The sequence below is a fragment of the Triticum urartu genome, chromosome 6A (assembly GCF_056163025.1).
Source record: "Triticum urartu cultivar PI428250 chromosome 6A, HENAU_Tu73, whole genome shotgun sequence".
NCBI classification, from domain to species: Eukaryota; Viridiplantae; Streptophyta; class Magnoliopsida; order Poales; family Poaceae; genus Triticum; species Triticum urartu.
Genome location: NC_141878.1, coordinates 464,522,263 through 464,544,487, shown reverse-complemented (window position 1 = coordinate 464,544,487; position 22,225 = coordinate 464,522,263). Strand labels below are relative to the sequence as shown.

Sequence of the window (22,225 nt, the reverse complement as noted above, 5' to 3'; positions counted from 1 at the left end):
CATCTGCCTCCAAAATGGTGACATGGAGCGCCTGCTCCGTGGCTGTATTGCACTCGAGTACCTTCGTCTACAGGCGATCAATGGGTTGAGTATCTTCCACATCACCTCCATGACTCTCCGGACTATTTATGTGTGTTGCTGGTGTGGCAAGAAGACATCACAAGATGTGTACCATGGTATGGTCATTGAGGACACACCTTCACTTGAGAGATTACTTGTAGTAGATCAAGAAGGTCCAACAAGAATCAATGTCATTTCTGCGCCAAAATTGATACTGTTGAGCTACTCGTTTGACAAGTACTCTGAACTTGTTATTGGATCCACACCCGTTCAGGTACAACAGCCGCCTTCTACCTCTCATTCTAGAAGTTGAAATTATTTCTAATTTTGAAGATGTATGTTCGCCTGTCATCCAGAAAATGATTCCGACAAGCTTAACCCCGAAACTGCGCACAATGAATGCCTTGGCACTAGAATCTATCGGCCCTAATCTAGATCAAGTTGTCAGTTTCCTGAGATGCTTTCCGTGCCTAGAGAAGCTATATATCGAGGTGATGTTCCTTTCCTATTAAATTTTAACCATAAGGGAGTTCAATTTGTGACACCTTTTTCCAAGTTTACAATGACAATGTACTACGATTTCTGAAGGATTTTTTGGAGGATTTCAGTACATACATGTTCGCCCCCATATTGGTTGCTTGATGCATATGGTTACAATCCATAAGCATTTCTCCATGGATTCATATGTACTAGTTTTCGTAGGGAACTTTTCATCCACTCCAACCTCTTGTGAAGAAGGCTACATTTTCTAGATTGCAATCAAATTCCCATGTTAATCATGTCGAATCGAAGATGGCATGTTAGTGCATTTTACAAATCCTGCAAACCAAATAGGCCTGCATCAGTGTTCAAAACTGCATGTAGGCACTAACACATTTTCTTCTTTTGTAGATAAGATTAGGCCCAGTGTGGATAATGTGATACAATATAACAATCACGTCGAATGCCTAGATCTGCATCTCTCAGAACTTACTTTGAACTCCTACCGAGGGACCTTACCGGAGACTATATTCGCCAGGTTCTTTGTTGTCAGAGCAAGAGTGCTGAAGGTAATGAGGTTTGCCCCACATTCATTTTGCAAAAATGAATGGTTTGTTGATCAGCGCCGGCGGCTGGGGCAGAATGGAATAGGCTCTGAAAATGCTGAATTTCATTTTGGAACTTCAGATGACAGAGCAATCGAAGTCATTTTGTCAACCCCATACATGACTTCTCAGTGGCTGGCCCCTTTGCAAAAATTATGAGGTTTTGAAACCAGACTTACAAGTGGTAATATTAGTTTGAACCTCTCAGATATCCATGTTCAGCAGATGAGCGTGAGCATTTGCAGCTGATGAGCTGAATTTCATTTCTTATATCAGTTTGAAACTTGTAAGCTTAGAATTTGTGCCATATAACTCTGGAATTTGAACCTTGTAATATTTCAAGATTTTATGGTTCAATCGTTGAAATGGCATCATATGAGACTCATATATTGGTAGCACTATTTTGACCTTAATATGCAATGGACTTAGATTTTATTAACCATTCTCGAATCTGTTTACCTTGTCGATCTCATAGCACATGATCTGTATAGCGAACTCGACTGCGATCTTCGACATTATTGCACACAGTTGGTTTCTTTAACCGTGTGCCTTATAGAGCACATAATTAATTATCGCACTCGAGTGTCAATCATTACCTTTCTGTGTAACTTTGACCTCATCACCCATGGGTAAACTTATGACCGAAGTCATTCCACACACTTCGTTTTACAAAACTTTTTGCCAATAAGCACCCACGATTTGTCCCTCTTCTAGCGAACGCGTGGCCAAACTAGCCGGGCGGGAACTTGAGTGGTAAACTATGCGGTAGCGTGGGAACAGGCTCACCAACGATACATTTGGCGCCTCTTCAAGCCCACGCATGGTCAAACAAAACGCGTGCGGTGCGGTGTTGTTAAGCGTGTACTGGAATCCTACGCTATGAACGCTGTGACAAGACGTGACGATTACAGGCCGGCCGTCCCCCATTTATTACAGTGGCCATTTAACCCTTGTGTCTCTTCAACCTTTCGATCGCGCCCCATCATCGCAAGATGCACACCCACCACGAGAAATTCTTAGAGGGTATCCTGTGCGACTCCAATGGCGCTCCGAGCGGCTGCCGACGACGAGTAGCAGTTCACCATGCATGCCGTGGTGGACACCCACAGAAGGTTCACGGAGCTCTCGGTGGTGTACACCAACAACCCGGTTTGGGTGGAGCACTCCATCGACATCATGGAGCTGTTGCTTACCAAGGAGAAGTACAAGGTGGTCGGGGTCGATCTCGAGTACAATCGCGCTTGTGCCGGGTCTCATCCCAAGGTCGCCGTCGCCCAGATGTGCGTGTGCAACCACGTACTCATCTACCACTACTGCCTGGCCACAAGGCCTTGCGAGCATTTCGCCAGGTTTTTCAACAGCCCCCACTACATGTTCGCTACGGTGGACATCACCAACGATGTAAAGGCCCTCAAGAACTCGGGCATTGCCTACCAGAATCTTGTCGACATCTAGGGCCAATACAAGATCTGGGCAGCAAGGAGCATGAGAAGGACTCATTGGTTCACCTCACCGAGGCCATCATCGACCCCTACTACAGAGACATGAAGGATTCCCGCAACAAGGACAAGCGTGCCTGGCACTCAGCCTGGATGGAGAAACTCGACAAAGCTCACGTCGTGTACATGGCCAAGGAGGCGTACACGAGCTACGACATGTACATGCGGATCATTGACATGAGGAAGTGCCTCCTTCCCCAAAACAGTTAGGGATCTAGCCGGAAGCAGAGCAATGGCAAGCGTCGTCGAAACAATTAGTAGATGATTAGATCCTCGTTTCTCCTAGTTTAGTATGCATGTAATTGCTTACTTTGGTGTGTGGAAATGTTATGTGTGTAGTCACTTGTGTAATTGTATGCTTAATTTGGTTTTGCAATGCTGTCTTTTTAAAGTATATATGTTGATGCTCTGTAGACAGAGCAAATCACATCGCACACGGACTAAACAATGGAACCCGTCGGTGATGATTTCGTCAATCACTGATAATTGTATACTAGCAATCGTTTCCTCACAACACACACGGTTGTTAACAGGAATCGTCTGTGTTGTTATCGGTCTTCCCACACGTTTCCGATTATAGACCTGTTTTCCACGTATCACACACATCTTGTTAAGTTGAACCGTTTCTGTTCCCTTGGCTCAACGCAAACAGTTCATCCGAGTGAATTGTATGACGTATATCGCACACACCTTCATCTGGCTGCCTATTTCTGTTCTTCCGCCTCATCACAAACAGTTTATTCGAGTGATCGTATATCATACACGCCTTCATATGGCTGCCAGTTTCTTTTGTTCCGCCTCATCGCAAATAGTTAACTGAATTGAACCGTATGCCTCGCATCGCACATGCAACTAAAATCTGAACCGTGTTTGATGTATCCTTCATCGCAAACATTTTGCATCTTTTTTGATGATTATTTTACATCATCGTTTGCGATTAATGCATCGCACATAGTTTCGTCAAAGGGTCTCTGATCATAGTCTCGCGTTAGCAGCATCCTGTATTGGTGTAACCACCTGGAGTTTTAGCTATGTCGACTGCAGGGATAATCCTCCGCTGCGTGCACCGTCTTTGATGGCACTGATTACCCCTACTAGAAGAATAAGATGCGCATGCGTCTTGAAGCCATTGACATCGACCTCTGTTATGTGATATGTCTCCGTCGTATCTATAATTTTTGATTGTTCCATGCCAATATTATACAACTTTCATATACTTTTGGCAACTTTTTATACTATTTTTGGGACTAACATATTGATCCAGTGCCCAGTGCCAATTCCTATTTGTTGCATGTTTTTTGTTTCAGAGAAAGTCCATATCAAACAGAGTCCAAACGGGACAAAAACTTTCGGAGATTTTTTTTGGAATATATGTGATTGTTGGGAAGAAGAACCAATGCGAGACGATGCCCAAGGGGGGCACGAGGTAGGGGGCACGCCCCAGGGGGGGTGGGCGCGCACCTGACCCTTGTGGCCACCCCGTAAGGAGGTTGCTGCCCTTCTTTCGCCCCAAGAAAGCCAATATCCGGATACAAATTGTGTTAAAATTTCAGCCCAATCAGAGTTACGAATCTCCGGGAATATAAGAGACGGTGAAAGGCCAGAATCTGAAACACAAAAACATAGAGAGACAGATAGACAGAGAGACAGATCTAATCTCGGAGGGGCTCTCGCCCCTTCGCCGCCATGGAAGCCATGGACCAGGGGGTAAACCCTTCTCCCATCTAGGGAGAAGGTCAAGGAAGAAGAAGAAGAAGGGGGCCTCTCTCCCCCTCTCTCCCGGTGGTGCTAGAACGCCGCCGGGGCCATCATGGCGACAATGATCTACACCAACACCTCCGTCATCTTCACCAACGTCTTCATCACCTTCCAACATCTATCTATAGCGGTCCACTCTCCTGAAACCCGCTGTACCCTTTACTTGAACATGGTGCTTTATGCTTCATATTATTATCCAATGATGTGTTGCCATCCTATGATGTCGGAGTAGATTTTCATTGTCCTATCGGTAATTGGTGAATTGCTATGATTGGTTTAATTTTGCTTGTGGTTATGTGATGTCTACTACACAACCTTCTTCTTGTAGACGTTGTTGGGCCTCCAAGTGCAGAGGTTTGTAGGACAGTAGTAAATACTTATGCCTCTTGCAAAATCTATCTTCCCTATTTGGTGTGTGCTTGCAAGCTCTATGCACTCCACAAAAATTGACATGCTTATAAGAGACATTTTCATCATGACTAGTGCAATCATCATTAGCACTATGGATATTCAAAGAGTTCGTACTAATAGCATTGCAATCATGCTCATCATTCAAAGATTTGGTGCCAAACATTTTAATGCATTCTTCTTCTAGCATTTTAGCACAATTATCGGAATCCTTATTTGCACGAAAGATATTGAAAAGATGAAGCATATGAGGTACCCTAAATTCCATTTTTTTGTAGTTTTCTTTTATAGACTAAACTAATGATAAAACAAGAAACAAAAATATTCGATTGCAAGATCTAAAGATATACCTTCAAGCACCCGCCTCCCCGGCAACGACGCCAGAAAAGAGCTTGATGTCTACTTTTTTTTGAGGGGTAACCCAAGCTTTATTAATGATCAAAAGCCACAATTTGTGGTATACATCTTGGGTTAAAGGATTGGCCTAGCCACACATGGCGTCCCGGGCCTAAAGAGAGTGAATGTTTTGCTAAACTATGAGCCTCAACATTACATCTGCGACATTCATACATGAGATCACACATAAAATGAAGAGCTCTACTATGAATCTCCTTGATAACCGTACCATATGTTCCCAGGTTTCCAGACTTTATATCGCCTACCACTTGCTTTGAGTCAGATGAGATGACTATCCGATGGATGTTCAGGTCCTCTGCCAGTGCTAGCGCTTCCCGGCACGCGATTGCCTCAAGCGTAGCCGGGTCTATGATGCCTCGGAGTACAATTGCAGAACTCCCAAGGTAGTTCCCAAGGTCATCTCGACACACTGCTGCTGCCGTGCCTCCCCACGAACGACACCCAGCATCAACATGAATCTTGGCTGATCCCACTGGTGGTGCTAATGAGCGAGCTGTTCTACTCGCTTGAGGTGCTGAAATTTTCCTTTGGCCTGAGCTTCTTTCTTTGATGATTTCCAAGTCACTCAAAAATCTCTGAATAGAAGAGTGCGTGCTTTGCGGGCTTTGAAATATGCCCTCATGAATTGCTTTCCTTCGCGAAGACCAAATCGCCCAAAGTGTTACTGATATCTTAATGAACTCCGCATGTGATACCGATTCCATCAGCGAGAATAGCCAACACTTCGCATTAGGTCCAGCGGCTGCTATTAGACTGTTCGTGGCCTCTTCGTCAGCAAGTGCCCAGGTACACCTTGCCACCGTGCATTCTAGGAGCGAGTGCCTCCACGAATCAGGTCCTCCACACAGCGCGCACGAGCTTGTATTTGACATATGTCTGTGAGCTCGTACATCCTCCGTCGGAATAGAGTGTTTTGATAATCGCCAAAGAAACATCTTGATTTTCCCTGGTACCTGAGTATTCCATAGCCTTTTCCATGATCCATCTTCTCTGTTTGAACTTGAGGACCCGGATGTACCCTCGAGCCAAGCCTCCCTTCTCCTTCTTGTTGCGACCAACATGTTGTATGCCGATCTCACGGTGAGCAGGCCCGAGCGTTCAAAGTTCCAGCTCTAGTAGTCTTCCACATTTTGTGTGCATATAGGAATGTTCAAGATCACCGCGGCATCCATTGGCATAAACACTTGCCTCACACGCTCTATATTCCATGTTTCCGATGTCATGTCTATCAATTCAGACACCAGTTCCGGAGGGTTTGCTGATATACACCCATATGGTCGAAGCATTTCGTCCCTAGGCAACCAATTGTCCTCCCAAATCTTTGTGCTTTGACCATTGCCAATACGCTTTATCAAGCCTTGCTTCATCATATCTCTTCCTTCCAGGATAGCCCGCCATATTTGACTCCGATGGTTACCTATAGTCGCCTCCAATATAGTGGTGTTTGGATAGTAAATGCTTCGAAGCAGCCGAGCACTTAGAGATTCAGGTTGTTGTAAGATACGCCAGGCCTGTTTCGCCAGCATTGACATATTGAAAAGCTCGAAGTCCTTAAAACCCAAACCCCCCATAGATTTCGGTTGGTTCATCTCCTTCCACGAAACCCAATGCGGTTTGTGGTGCCCGTCCTTGCTGCCCCACCAGAACTTCCTTATGAGCATGTTAAGGTGCTCACATAGGCCTCTTGGGAGTTTAAAACAAGACATAGAATACACAGGAACTGCTTGAGCCACTGCTTTAACCAATACCTCCTTTCCTGCCGTGGACATTGTGCTCTCAATCCAACCCTGAATTTTACTCCAAAGCCGGTCCTTTAGGTATTTGAAGGCACCACTTTTTGTAGCACCAATGTCTGAAGGCATTCCCAAATATTTTTTGTTCAGAGTCTCATTTGGCACATTGAGTAGCCCTTTAATCTCATCTCGGACAGCTTCCGGGACCCCCTTGCTGAAGAAAATTGATGATTTGTCATAGTTGATTCTCTGGCCAGTACTCTGACAATAAGCATCCAACACTTGGTTCACCTCATTAGCACCCATACCATTAGCCTTGAAGAACAACAGGCTGTCATCTGCAAACAATAAGTGGCTTACCGGTGGCGCCGAGGGTCCCACTTGCAATCCATGAAGGTTTGATGACTCACTTTTAGATTTTAGCAGGCACGAAAGGCCCTCTACTGCAATCAAGAACAGGTATGGTGTAATTGGATCACCGTGTCGAATACCGCAAGATGGCTTGAACTGCTCAAGTTTCTTCCCATTAAACAGAACTGAAAATTTCACCGAGCTTACCATTCCCATAACTATTTGTACCCATCTTTCCCTGAAACCCAACTTTAGCATTATAGCTTTCAGATACTCCCAATCAACTTTGTCATATGCTTTCGCCATATCAAGTTTTAGAGCACAATGTTGATTTTTCTTTGCCTTATTCCTTTTCATAAAGTGGAGACATTCATAAGCAGTAATAATATTATCCGAAATTAGTCTCCCTAGCACAAAGGCCGATTGTTCCTCCAAAATAATATCAGGCAAAACAAGCTTCAGACGGTTCGAAATAACTTTTGATTCTATCTTGTAGAACACATTGAACAAACTTATCGGGCAGAATTGCGCTAGGAGGGTTGGATTCTTTACCTTAGGAATCAACACCAGCGTAGTCTCATTGATGCACTCAGCTGATTCCGTGCCCTCCACAATTCTTATGACTGCTCTCATCACTTCCTCCCCGCAAACCTCCCAGTGCCGCTGAAAAAAGTGTGCCGAAAAGCCGTCCAGTCCAGGTGCTTTTGTTGGGTACATCTGAAAAAGGGCCTCCTTCACTTCCTTTTGGCTGTATGGTGCAGTCAAATTTAAATTCATTTCTTCTGTTACCTTGCATGGGACAGTATCAAGAACCTGGTGCATTTCATGCACTCCATTGGAAGTATATAAATCCTTATAGAAAGTTGTCGCCATCGCCTCCATCTCTTCTACTTCTTCTGTCATTTGCCCGTCCTGGCACCGAAGGGCCTTTATTCTGTTCTTTCTTCTCCGACGGCTAGCCCGTAGATGAAAGTAATAGGTGTTCTTATCACCGTGTTGAAGCCACTCCAACTGATCTCGCTGCCTCAATAGGATTTCTTCCCTATGATACAACTCGACAAGCCTATCGGTGATTTTTATTTCAGCAAAATTGGGCCCTTGTCCAGCACGCGAGGAGCGCAGCCGGTCCAGCTCTGATTTCAAGTGTGCAATTTCTAGTCTCACCAACCCAAAATGCGTGCGATCCCACGCTGACAGATTTCTTGACATTTTGCTTAGTTTGTCCCGTACATCCGCTACTGTTCCACCTTCTTTTTCTTTCCATCCCGTTCCAACAAATTCAAAAAGATCTGGGTCACGCTCCCACATCAGTTCGTACTTAAAAGTTCTTGGAGGTTTCTTGCACGATTGCTTATCAGAGAACCTTAGAAGTATTGGGGCACGGTCAGAGGACGCTGCAGTTTTGTGTTCAAGAACTGGTGTAGGAAAAGCCATACACCATGCCAGATTTGCCAAACATCTGTCTAGCCGTACTCTCATGTATGTTCCTCCTGCGACCTTCTTCTCGAACGTCCAGCAGGTTCCTTTGTAACCAATATCCATGAGGCCGCATGTGTCCATCGCATCGCAGAAGGCGTCCATTTGTGCTTGGCTGCGTTGCCCCACTCCATCCTGCTCATGAGCATGCAAGACTTCATTAAAATCCCCAATGACCGCCCATGGGAGATTGCTATTGCCTGCAATCCCTCTCATCATATCCCAAGTCTTGTATCTATTCTGGACTTGTGCCTCACCATACACAAACATGACACGCGTTCTGCACTCCACCATATCATCTATCAAAGCATCAATATGGTTCCTCGAGTAACCAATGATCTCAAACTTTATTGACTTATTCCAGTAAACCCCAATGCCACCACTTCTACCATCACTGCTTACAGCAAAACTACAATCGAAACCTATTGTGTTTGCTAGGTTCTCAACTCTCGTTCCCTCTAACTGAGTCTCAACAATGCATAATACAGAGGGGGCAAATTGCTTCGTCAATTCACGAAGCTCACGAACTGTCGTGGGTTTGCTAGCCCCGCGACAGTTCCATACTAGGAGACTCATTGTGCCCGGCGGCGCTCCTCGAAGGAGCCCGCCGATAATGCTGTATGTGGTTGATTAACAAGGCTTTCAGATCTACCATGCTCATCTTCATCTCCCGTGTCCTGCATCTATTTGTGCCTCTTATTCTGTTTCCGGGGTGATACATACACTGGTGGTAATGGGGGCACCGCCGACGAGGTGACCACCATCGCCAGGGAGCTGTCCACTGGACCACCTTGTTTGCTTGCCGTCAACGAGGACGAGCTAGGCGAGCTGTTCTCCACTGACGGGCGCTTGTATGAAGCAAGCACACCTCCTTTGACTTGTCCCGGGCATTCCCTGTTCCATCTGCCACTTCTAGATCATCTCTGGACTTTTCTGCTGTCACAACCTGAACTCCCGGCTCTGTCCCTTCCTCCGTTGGTGCCCTGGCAAAATTCTGGTTCTGTTGTTGCACATTGAAGCGCCAGCTCTGATTGGGATTATAGGGTTCCCTCCCTCTGCCTCGGCCCCCCGTCCTTCCAGGGCCTCCCCTGCCTCGCTGGGTGCCAAAATTCCCCCGGCCAGCCGGCCTAAAATTCACGTTGCCAGCCAAAACAAACTCCCCCCATTCAAAGGTGGATTCATCATGAACTCCATCTCCACACTCCTCGTGCCAGTGGCCAAATTCACCACAATTATAACAGAAGACTGGGAGTTTCTCATACTTCACTTGGTACCTTACCCTTTCTTCTCCTTTCATTCCTGTAACAAAACGTTTAATCTTGGCATTGATGTCAATTTTCACTCTGACCCGGACGAACTCCCCAAAGAAGCCCGCCGGGAGTTTCAACTGGACCTCCTCCACTTCCCCGATGCGAGAAGCCAATCCCCTGACTGCCCGTTCTATCAGAAAGTTATCCGGAAGCAGATGTATCTGAGCCCAGACCGACAGCTTGTCTAGGACGACACTCTCAGGCTTCTTAAAACCATCATACTCCTTTAAGATTACATCGTGGTCTCTGAACAACCAGGGTCCCTCCAACATTGCTTTGTTCCAATCACCAAGACAACCAAATTGGACTGTGAACAAATTATCTTTGATCTTCCTCCAAACCACAGTCCTCGCGGGATTCCACGCCGCACGCATGTCCCCGTACAGAGCATTAGGGCTAAAAGATTTCGGTGTATGCACCCGGGCTATAGCTAGCCACTTCGCCGGCTCTCCCAAGTCCGGCAGCTCTTCTTCCCAAACGAAGTCATCATCCTCCTCCTCCTGTAAGTTAAGTCGAGCCAACAACTCATCCGCGGTTTCCTTTCCTCGCCGTCCTTGCAAGCTGGAACTTGCCATCCCCAGATCCAATCTCCCCTCGTGAGAGAGAGACAGAGATAGCGGTGGCCTCGATTGCCCCGATCCGAGGAACCCGGCGTAGCGACAGCACCGATCAGAGGATAGATTCCGGCGACCAAGATGCTGGAAGACGGAGAAACCCTAGCCTTGCGCTAGGGGAAAAAATATCAAGGCCATGTCATCAATCCGTGGGAGGTGTAGGATGAAGATGGTCTCTCTCAAACAACCCTTCAACCAAATAGCAAAGAGTCTCTTGTGCCCCAACACACCCAATACAATGGTAAATTTTATAGGTGCACTAGTTCGGCGAAGAGATGGTGATACAAGTGCAATATGTATGGTAGATATAGGTTTTTGTAATCTGAAAATATAAAAACAGCAAGGTAGCAAGTGGTAAAAGTGAGCGTAAACGGTATTGCAATGCTAGGAAACAAGGCATAGGGTTCATACTTTCACTAGTGCAAGTTCTCTCAACAATAATAACATAATTGGATCATATAACTGTGCCTCAACATGCAACAAAGAGTCACTCCAAAGTCACTAATAGCGGAGAACAAACGAAGAGATTATTGTAGGGTGCGAAACCACCTCAAAGTTATTCCTTCTGATCGATCTATTCAAGAGTCCGTAGTAAAATAACATGAAGCTATTCTTTCCGTTTGATCTATCCTAGAGTTCATACTAGAATAACACCTTAAGACACAAATCAACCAAAACCCTAATGTCACCTAGATACTCCAATGTCACCTAGATACTCCAATGTTACCTCAAGTATCCGTGGTTATGATTATACGATATGCATCACACAATCTCAGATTCATCTATTCAACCAACACAAAGAAATTCAAAGAGTGCCCCAAAGTTTCTATTGGAGAGTCAAGATGAAAATGTGTGCCAACCCATATGCATAAGTTAAAAAGGTCATGGAACTCGCAAGTTGATCACCAAAACATACAACAAGTGGATCACGTGAATATCCCATTGTCACCACAGATAAGCACATGCAAGACATACACACTACAAAAAAAAGACACATACGTGACATTTTGGGCCGAAAGAAAAAAAATTCTGTCATACTTATGACACTTCTATGGCGATAATTGTGACAAAACCCGGTATCATCATAGATGTGGTGGGCTCCTACTTCTATGACAAAAAATCATGACAGAAAATGGGCTTTTCGTCCTGGGCGGGCCGGAGACGCAGCTGCATGACATTCTTTGGGCCGTCCATGACGGAAAAAATCATGGTAGAAGCGAGGGCGAGGAAAATATCAGGGTGTTCCCAGTTACGGTGGGTGGTCGGGGCCGAGCGATGCACGGAGGTTTGCGCATTTCTCTCGTACACGCACGTGCGTGGGTGCGAGGCGTTGGGCTCTAACTGAACCCGAGTGAGGCGTTCGCCTACTGAACCCGAGTGATTGCACTGCAGGCTACGCGTTACTGAACCTGAGCGATCGATCGATGACTGTTAACTGAACCCGATCGAGCGATTCCTTCGCTACTACTGCTAACTGAAGCCGATCGATGCTGCCTCTGGCTGAACAGTGAGCGTTGCTGGGGGTTTGGATGAATAGTTCCTGGTGGGGGTGGATGAACAGGACCCCGTGGTGTTGCCTCTGGATGAACAAGACCCCGATCGATCGAGCCGGTTGGCGCTGGATGAACAGGACCCCGTGGAGGGCTGGATGAATAGTAGATGGTGGAGGGTGGATGAACAGTAGCCCGTGGATGGGTGGTTGAACAGGAGCCCGTGTGGAGAGGGCTGGTTGAATAGTAGCCGGTGGAGTAGCGCGCGGTGGAGGCTGGATGAATAGGAGCCCGTGGATGAATAGTCGCAGGTGGAGGCTGGAGGAGGTCGACGGTGGATGAACTGTAGCCCGTGGAGGCTGGAGGGGTTCGATGGTGGAGATGAATAGTATCTCGTGGAGTCCCGTTTTGCGGTACGCCACACCCCTCCCGATGAACAGGACCCCTGTTTTGACCGTAGCGCTCCAACACAAGTCTGTTTCCTCCATTTTGCGGTACGCCACACCCCTCCCGATGAACATGACCCCCGTTTCGACCATAGGAGGTCCGTTTCCTCCATTTTGCGGTACGCCAGACCCCTCTCAATGAGTAGGATCCTGTTTCGACCGTGGCCGGTCGAACACAAGGCCGTTTTCTCCGTTCTGCGGTAGGCTAGGCCTCATTTCCGTCGGCTGTTCCGTCCAAGCCCTCCCGATGAACAAGATGACTGTAGGATCAAAAGTATGTCTAGAGGGGGGGGGTGATTAGACTACTTGACCAAATAAAAATCTAGCCTTTTCCCAATTTTAAGTCTTGGTAGATTTTAGCAACTTAGCACAAACAAGTAATCAATCTACACATGCAATTCTAAGAGTATAGCAAACGTAAAACAATTGCATATGAAGGTAAAGGGAGGAGTTTGGAGGGAGCAAACGCAATGTATACACGGAGATTTTTGGTGTGGTTCCGATAGGTGGTGCTATCGTACATCCACGTTGATGGTCAGTTCAACCCACGAAGGGTAACGGTTGCGTGAGTCCATGGAGGGCTCCACCCACGAAGGGTCCACGAAGAAGCAAGCTTGTCTATCCCACCATGGCCATTGCCCATGAAGGACTTGCCTCACTAGGGTAGATCTTCACGAAGTAGGTGATCTCCTTGCCCATACAAACTCTTTGGTTCAATTCCACAATCTTGACGGAGGCTCCCAAGTGACACCTAACCAATCTAGGAGACACCACTCTCCAAAAGGTAATAGATGGTGTGTTGATGATGAACTCCTTGCTCTTGTGCTGCAAATGATAGTCTCCATAACACTCAACTCTCTCTCATAGGATTGGATTTGGTAGAAATATGATTTGAGTGGAAAGCAACTTGAGGAAGGCTAGAGATCAAGATTTATGTGGTTGGAATGGAATATCTTGACATCAACACAAGTGTAGGTGATTCTCTCTCAGAAAATCTATGTTGGAAGTGTAGGCATATTCTGATGGCTCTCTCCACGAATGAAGAGTGGGTGGAGGAGTATAAATAGCCTCCACACAAAATCTAACTGTTACACACAAATCACCAAACTCGGTGGGACCGAATCATACCACTCGGTCAGACCGATTTAGTTCATAGCTTGACCGTTAGGGTTTTCGGTGGGACCGACATGTCAACTCGGTGGGATTGATTCCATTCGGGTTAGGGCATAACGTAATCTCGGTGAGGCCGATTACACAAACTTGATGGGACCGATTTTGGTAATAGGCAACCAGAGAGTTGGTCAGGCAAACTCGGTGGGACCGATTCGCTCATCTCGGTTAGACCGAAACATTACGAAGGGGAAACAGCGAGTCTGCATTGCAATCTCGGTGGGACCGATCATCGTTGGACCGAAACGTTACGAAGGGAAACAGAGAGTTTGCAATCCATCTTGGTGAGACCGAGAACCCTATCGGTGAGAAGGAATTGATTAGGGTTTCTTGCAGTGACTATGTCAAATGAACTCGGTGGTGCCGGATAGGAAATTTCGGCGGGGCCGAGTTTGACTTTTGGTTTGGGACATATGTGGATATGAGAAAGTAGTTGAGGGTTTTTGGAGCATATCACTAAGCATTTTGAGCAAGTAACTCATTAAGCAACACCTTACCCCCTTTTAATAGTATTGGCTTTTCCTATGGACTCAATGTGATCTTTGATCACTAAAAGTAAAATGTAGAGTCTTGTGCTTTCAGCTTGAGCCAATCTTTTGTCCTTAGCATTTTGAGGGGTCCACTTTCTAATCCATGCCATGCCAATCATTGAGCTTTCCTGAAATATTTATCTTCAAATAGTGTTAGCTCAATGAGCTATATGTTGTTAAGAATTACCAAAACCACCCAGGGATAGTTGCACTTTCAATCTCCCCCTTTTTGGTAATTGATGACAACATATAGATCAAAGCTTCAACAAGTGATAATAATATTGAAAAACAACGTCTCTTTGAGAAGTATGTGATAAGAAAGAGCTCCCCCTAAATTTGTGCATTATTTAAAATTTTCTTTTGAATGCAAATGCACAATCGATTAGGTTCATGGGTCACTCTTCCATGTCACATACATATTCATGGAGTGCTCAAAATGATAGAAATTGTCGGATCACGGGTTCCAGCAAAACCCTCAAGGTTCGAACACTGGGGTGCGCGCGAAGATCTCCCCCTACCGATCCACGTCCAAACTTCGCTAAGATCTTATGGGCGAACTCGATGAACTCGCAACACAAAGGACACAAGATTTATACTGGTTTGGGCCACCGTTGTGGTGTAATACTCTACTCCAGTGTGGTGGTGGATTGCCTATTGGGCTGAGGATGAACAGTACAAGGGGAAGAACAGCCTCCTGAGGAGAGGTGTTCTTTTGCTCGGTGAACTTGTGGTTGTTCTGCTCTCTCTCGATTCGACCGATCGATCCCCCTAGCTATGGTGGTGGCCAGTCCTATTTATAGAGGCCTTGGTCCTCTCCCCAAATATTGAGTGGGATGGGAACCAACAATGGCCAATTCAAAAGGGGACAGCTAGTACAGCTTATCCTGACAAAAGTGGTCTTTGCCTGCCAAATGCTCTGGTGGTGACGCCGTCTTGGGCTCCATGGTGACCTCCGTCTTGCCGTCCTGCTGGTCTTGGTCTCGTTGCACCAATATGGAAACCTTTGCTTGACACCTCGGTACTCCGCGCATGCGCCTGTTTCCTTAGCACCAAAGAGGAAACAAGGACACTATGCGCACTGGCGCCCGCCTAGCGCCCGCCAGGCCTTGGTATTCACGGCTCACATCATCGGAACCTCGCGAGGTTTGCCTGGCCTTGATCTCTTTGCCCCTCGCGAGCCAGCCTGGTGAGGCCGCTCCTGAGGAGGTCTTGTGTTGTCCGCCTCGCAAGGCTTGGCCCCTCGCGAGGGTCTTGAGTCCATGCTGGTGAAGATGGGCCGTACGAGCCTGCTCACAGAGCCACACCGTGGGCCGTAGGCAGGCAAGTCTGGGGACCCCCGTTCCTAGAACGCCGACAGTAGCCCCTGGTCCCAAGGCGCGCTCGGGCTTAGCTTCGAGGCGAAGCCAAAGGGGCAAGTGCGTAGAGCCGTGGGCCCCAATTGCCTGCGACATTGGTCGATGCATGGTGGTTGATTCGACGTGGGTGTCTTCGCTTCCGCACGCTGCCTTGGAATCCGCCTGGCTATGCGGCCACCGCAACCTACATAGTTATTCTTCCATCGCCTGCGCCATACTTCTTCAATTCCTCTGCTTCCCCCGGACTCCGCTCCTCTTTCCAATCTGACCTGAGCTCTGCTCACTCCATCGCCATGGCGCCGATGCAAGCGAATAATGGGAAGAAGCCTCTGTCTTCGGCTAGTGCGCCCCCGGCTGTCGAGCCCGCAGTTGGCCGATCGCTGGTGCTCAATGATGAGGCCATGGGCAAGGTGCATCCCATGCTTGCCTCCAGCTTCAATGAGTGGGGAAATATGATGGCTTGGCCTGTGTCTCGTGCTCGCATTGATCGGGCGGCCACCGAGGTCCCATTATTCATCAACGCCCTTTGGGCCGGCCTGGTCCCTCCTTTCTCCGCCTTCTTTAACACTGTGTTTGCGCATTATCAGATCCATATGCTGCACCTTGATCCTAAATTAGTGACCCTTCTCGACGTCTTCTCCTTTGTTTGCGAGGCCATGATAGGCATTGCCCCTTCAGTTGCCCTTCTCCGCCACTTCTTTTCGCTGCACCTGATTGATCCCCAACAGAGCTCAGGATTCCTGAGCTTTCAGACCATGGTGGCGAAGGCCGGCACAGGGATTGACTTCGAGCTCCCACCATCCACGAGCGGGTTTCGGACATGGTGGGTATTTGTTGATGTCGGAGTGCTCAGCCCCCTTCTCTCTTATCCATCAGCGCCCGCTATTCCCAGCTCCGGTTGGTACCAACAGAGGCTCACCGATTCGCGCCTTGCCCCTGTTTGGCTCAGGCTGAGGTGGCTTAAGGACCTTGATGTGACTGCGCCTATGGTGGTGAAGGAGTTCATATGGCGCCGCATCGCTCTGCTTCAGCACCATTCTCAACCGATGTGGGCCTTGCTCAACAGGAAGGACCACATGAGAGTTCAGGAGTCCGGGCTCCCCCTTGAAGCGCGGCGAACGGTGCTCGAGGTCCTAACAGGTGTCCCGTTGCCAGACGACATGCCAAGGAAGAGTTGCCTTATGTACCGCTGTTTGAACAAGGCGACATTCGTGGAGCAGATGCCCGCCTTTGATGAGTGGGGGCTGCGCCCAGTCGGCCTCGTGGGGCCTCGTGAGAACCCCATCGTCGTGGTTCCTCTTCCTGCTGCTGGCGCCGAGCTCGCCCCAAGTGTGGATGCAGGGGGCGAGCACCGCTGGGGGCCGATGGCAAAGGTGCTGAGATGCTGATGCCGCCCAAGGCTCCTGAGGCGTCATCCTCAGGAACTCGCGACTCTTGCCCCGGGACGGAAGTTCAGGAGGCGACGCAACCCACGTCTCCCGAGGCCGGGGCTCCTGAGACCTCATCAGGTCGCCGTGAGGCAGAGCCTGATTGCTCCCCTCATCTTGGCGGTCCTGAGACTGCCTCTTCGAGCGCTTCTCCAGTTGCGCCTCGTGTGGGCCGCCATGTCCATCGCTTCGGTCGGCTCTGCGTGGACTTCAACGAGCTCCGCAAGAGGAAGGGGTCCCCAAGCAGCGGCACCTTCAGGCCGTTAAAACGGAGAAAGTACATCGCCGTTAATGATTAAGTACCTTATCTTGGTGATTCTGCACGTGCTGCTTCCCTTCGTGATGATATCTCTTCAGGATTCCTTCCGCCAAGGCCGCAAGATCTCCTGAGAAGCAACCTCCTCCCGCCTCTCCTCTCTCGCTAGACTCAAGCACTTCAAGCCCGCGCTCTGCTCACGGTGTGGAGCCAACCGGGGAAGCCGGCCCATCAACAAGGTGTCTTGAGCTCACGCCTTCGCCGTCTTTTCTTCGCGGCCTTGTTCGGAGCACAAGAAGCGTGCCAAGGGTTCCTCCCCTGGTCGTGGACAGTGACTGGTTGGCTTCGATCCTGGGGTCTTCTTCAAGCAGCGGGCCTTCACTCGTTCGGGCCCCTTGCGAGGCTCATCCCGCAAATGGGCGGGCGCCAGCCCCCAGCCCCCTGCCGAAAGGGGGCGAGTTGCTTCGGACCCCATCCGCGGTTCCCGCGGCGGAGGATGAAGTCAGCAGCATGCTCGAGTCGGCGCGAGAAAGGAGCATCGTTCGCCATGACCTCTTTCAGGAGGCGATGGGCGCGATGAACCGTCTTGGTGAAGAGCTCGTGGATGTGGACATGCGCCTCGTGGCGGAGGGTCTTCGGCTGGTGGAGGAGCGGCATAAGCTGAAGGTGGCCATCAACCTCGGGAGCCACCAGCGTGAGCTCGACAATGCGAAGGCCGAGGCTTCCCTTGCAGCCTCTCGTGAGGCCTTCTCTCAAGCTCTGGAAGAGGCTCGGGAAGCTGACCGCCATCGCGAGGTCGCGGAGAAGCGTGCATGGGAGCTCCAAGCTTGGAGCGCTGTCTTGGAACAACAAGTGGAGGTGCGCAGGGCCGCCCTTGCGTCATTGAGGGGGACGCCCACCGAAGAGGAAGAGATCTGATACGTCTCCAACGTATCTATAATTTTTGATTGTTCCATGCTATTATATTATATGTTTTGGATGTTAATGGGCTTTATTTTACAATTTTATATTATTTTTGGGACTAACCTATTAACCGTAGGCCCAGCCCAAATTGATGTTTTTTTGCCTATTTCAGTGTTCCACAGAAAAGGAATATCAAACGAAGTCAAAACGGAATGAAACCTTCGGGAACGTGATTTTCTCAACAAACGTGATCCAGGAGACTTGGAGTGGGCTTCAAGAAACAATCGAGGAGGCCACGAGGCAGGGGGCGCGCCTACCCCCGTAGGCACGCCCTCCACCCTCGTGGTCCCCTCATTGCTCCACCGACCTACTTCTTCCTCCTATATAAGTCCACGTACCCCGCAAACATCCAGGAGAATCACGAAAACCTAATTCCACCACCGCAACCTTCTGTACCCGAGAGATCCCATCTTGGGGCCGTTTCCAGAGCTCCGCCGAAGGGGGCATTGATCAGGGAGGGCCTCTACATCAACTCCATGGCCTCTCCGGTGATGTGTGAGTAGTTTACTTCAGACCTTCAGGTCCATAGTTATTAGCTAGATGTCTTCTTATCTCTCTTTGAATCTCAATACAAAGTTCTCATGAAGATTTTCTTTTAAGTTTTGTGTTGTGAAGTTTTCCAGTTTTGGGTAAAGATTTGATGGATTATGGAACAAGGAGTGGAAAGAGCATAAGCTTGGGGATGCCCATGGCACCCCAAGGTAAAATACAAGGACACCAAAAAGCCTAAGCTTGGGGATGCCCCGGAAGGCATCCCCTCTTTCGTCTTCGTTCATCGGTAACTTTACTTGGAGCTATACTTTTATTCGCCACATGATATGTGTTTTGCTTGGAGCATCTTGTATGATTTGAGTCTTTGCTTTTTAGCTTACCACAATCATCCTTGCTGTACACACCTTTTGAGAGAGACACACATGAATTGGAATTTATTAAAATACTCTATGTGCTTCACTTATATCTTTTGAGCTATATACTTTTTATTCTATGTGCTTCACTTATATCTTTTGAGCTATATAGTTTTTGCTCTAGTGCTTCACTTATATCTTTTAGAGCACGGCGGTGGTTTTATTTTATATAAATAATTCATCTCTCATGCTTCACTTATATTATTTTCAGAGTCCTTCAGAACAACATGGCAATTTGCTTTTAGTCATAATAAAAACTTTCATATAAGTGCATTGAATACTAAGAGAAGTTTGATACTTGATGATTGTTTTGAGATATGGAGATAGTGATATCAAAGTTGTGCTAGTTGAGTAGTTGTGAATTTGAGAAATACTTGTGTTGAAGTTTACAAGTCCCGTAGCATGCACGTATGGTAAACGTTGTGTAACAAATTTGAAACATGAGGTGTTATTTGATTGTCTTATGAGTGGTGGTCGGGGACGAGCGATGGTCTTTTCCTACCAATCTATCCCCCTAGGAGCATGCGCATAATACTTTGTTTTTGATGACTTGTAGATTTTTGCAATAAGTATGTGAGTTCTTTATGACTAATGTTGTGTTCATGCACTCTCACCCTTCCATCATTGCTAGCCTCTTCGGTGCCGTGCATTGCCCTTTCCCACCTTGAGAGTTGGTGCAAACTTCGCCGGTGCATCCAAATCCTGTGATACGATACGCTCTATCACACATAAACCTCCTTATATCTTCCTCAAAACAGCCACCATACCTACCTATTATGGCATTTCCATAGCCATTCCGAGATATATTGCCATGCAACTTTCCACCGTTCTGTTTATTATGTCACGCATCATCATTGTCATATTGCCTTGCATGATCATGTAGTTGACATTGTATTTGTGGCAAAGCCACCATTCATAATTTTTTCATACATGTCACTCATGAGTCATTGCACATCCCGGTACACTGCCTGAGGCATTCATATAGAGTCATATCTTATTCTAGTATCGAGTTGTAATCATTGAGTTGTAAAGAAATAGAAGTGTGATGATCATCATTAATAGAGCGTTGTCCAAAAAAAGAAAGGCCAAAAAAAGAAAAAAAAGGCCCCAAAAAGAGAATAAAAAGGGGCAATGCTACTATCCTTTTTCCACACTTGTGCTTCAAAGTAGCACCATGATCTTTATGGTCGAGAGTCTCTTGTTTTGTCATTTTCATATACTAGTGGGAACTTTTCATTATAGAACTTGGCTTGTATATTCCAACAATGGGCCTCCTCAAGTGCCCCAGGTCTTCGTGAGCAAGCAAGTTGGATGCACACCCACTTAGTTTCTTTTGTTGAGCTTTCATACATTTATAGCTCTAGTGCATTCGTTGCATGGCAATCCCTAATCCTTGCATTGACATCAATTGATGGGCATCTCCCTAGCCCATTGATTAGCCGCATCGATGTGAGACTTTCGCCTTTTTTGTGTTCTCCATATAACCTCCTTCATTATATTCTATTCCACCCATAGTGCTATATCCATGGCTCACGCTCATGTATTGCGTGGAAGTTGAAAAAAGTTTGAGATTACTAAAGTGTGAAATAATTGCTTGGCTTGTCATCGGGTTTGTGCATGATGAGAGCATTCTTGTGTGACGAAAATGGAGCATGACCAAACTATATGATTTTGTAGGGATGAACTTTCCTTGGCCATGTTATTTTAAGAAGACATGATTGCTTAGTTAGTATGCTCGAAGTATTATTATTTTTATTTCAATATTAAACTTTTATATTGAATCTTTTGGATCTGAACATTCATGCCACAATAAAGAAAAAATACATTGAGAAATATGTTAGTAAGCATTCCACATCAAAAGTTCTGTTTTTATCATTTACCTACTCGAGGACGAGCATGAATTAAGCTTGGGGATGCTTGATACGTCTCCAATGTATCTATAATTTTTGATTGTTCCATGCTATTATATTATCTGTTTTGGATGTTAATGGGCTTTATTTTATAATTTTATATTATTTTTTGGGACTAACCTATTAACCGGAGGCCCATCCCAAATTGTTGTTTTTTTGCCTATTTCAGTGTTTCGTAGAAAAGGAATATCAAACGAAGTCCAAACGGAATGAAACCTTCGGGAACGTGATTTTCTCAACAAACGTTATCCAGGAGAATTGGAGTGGGCGTCAAGAAACAATCGAGTTGGCCACGAGGCAGGGGGCACACCTACCTCCCTGGGCGCATCGTCCACCCTCGTGGGCCCCTCGTTGCTCCACCGACCTACTTCTTCCTCCGATATAAGTCCACGTACCCCGCAAACATGAAGGAGCATCACGAAAACCTAATTCCACCACCGCAACCTTCTATACCCAAGAGATCCCATCTTGGGGCCTTTTCCGGAGCTCCGCCGGAGGGGGCATTGAACACAGAGAGCCTCTACATCAACTCCATGGCCTCTCCGGTGATGTGTGAGAAGTTTACTTCAGACCTTTGGGTCCATAGTTATTAGCTAGATGGCTTCTTCTCTCTCTTTGAATCTCAATACAAAGTTCTCCTCGATCTTCTTGGAGATCTATTCGATGTAATCTTCTTTTGCGGTGTGTTTGTCGAGATTCGATGAATTGTGGGTTTGTGATCAAGTTTATCTATGAACAATATTTGAATCTCCTATGAATTCTTTTATGTATGATTGGTTTATCTTTGCAAGTCTCTTGGAATTATCAGTTTGGTTTGGCCTACTAGATTGATCTTTCTTGCAATGGGAGAAGTGCTTAGCTTTGGGTTTAATCTTGCGGTGTCCTTTCGCAGTGACAGCAGGGGCAGCAAGGCACGTATTGTATTGTTGCCATCGAGGATAAAAAGATGGGGTTTATATCATATTGTATGAGTTTATCCCTCTACATCATGTCATCTTACTTAAAGCATTACTCTGTTCTTATGAACTTAATACTCTAGATGCATGCTGGATAGCGGACGAT

At 47.0% G+C, this 22,225-nt stretch overlaps 1 protein-coding gene across 1 annotated transcript; it reads right to left on the bottom strand.

Annotated features, from left to right (window-relative positions):
* Positions 1-6,339: 6,339 nt before the first annotated feature.
* LOC147965718 (uncharacterized) lies at positions 6,340-10,672 on the bottom strand. The gene is made up of 3 exons (XM_087530572.1): positions 10,067-10,672; positions 9,656-9,787; positions 6,340-8,922 (listed from the first exon to the last, which is right to left on the bottom strand). The coding sequence occupies exons 1-3, from the start codon at positions 10,670-10,672 to the stop codon at positions 6,340-6,342; spliced, it is 3,321 nt and encodes a 1,106-aa protein (XP_087386698.1).
* Between the last annotated feature and the right edge of the window lie 11,553 nt (positions 10,673-22,225).

Coding starts and splice junctions, on each gene's coding strand:
- LOC147965718 (XM_087530572.1), bottom strand. CDS start 10,672: ATGGCAAGTTCCAGCTTGCAAGGACGGCGAGGAAAGGAAACCGCGGAT. Junction 9,788..10,066: donor GAATGAAAGGAGAAGAAAGG/GTAAGGTACCAA, acceptor GTGCAACAACAG/AACCAGAATTTTGCCAGGGC. Junction 8,923..9,655: donor CCCGGGACAAGTCAAAGGAG/GTGTGCTTGCTT, acceptor GCTCATGAGCAG/GATGGAGTGGGGCAACGCAG.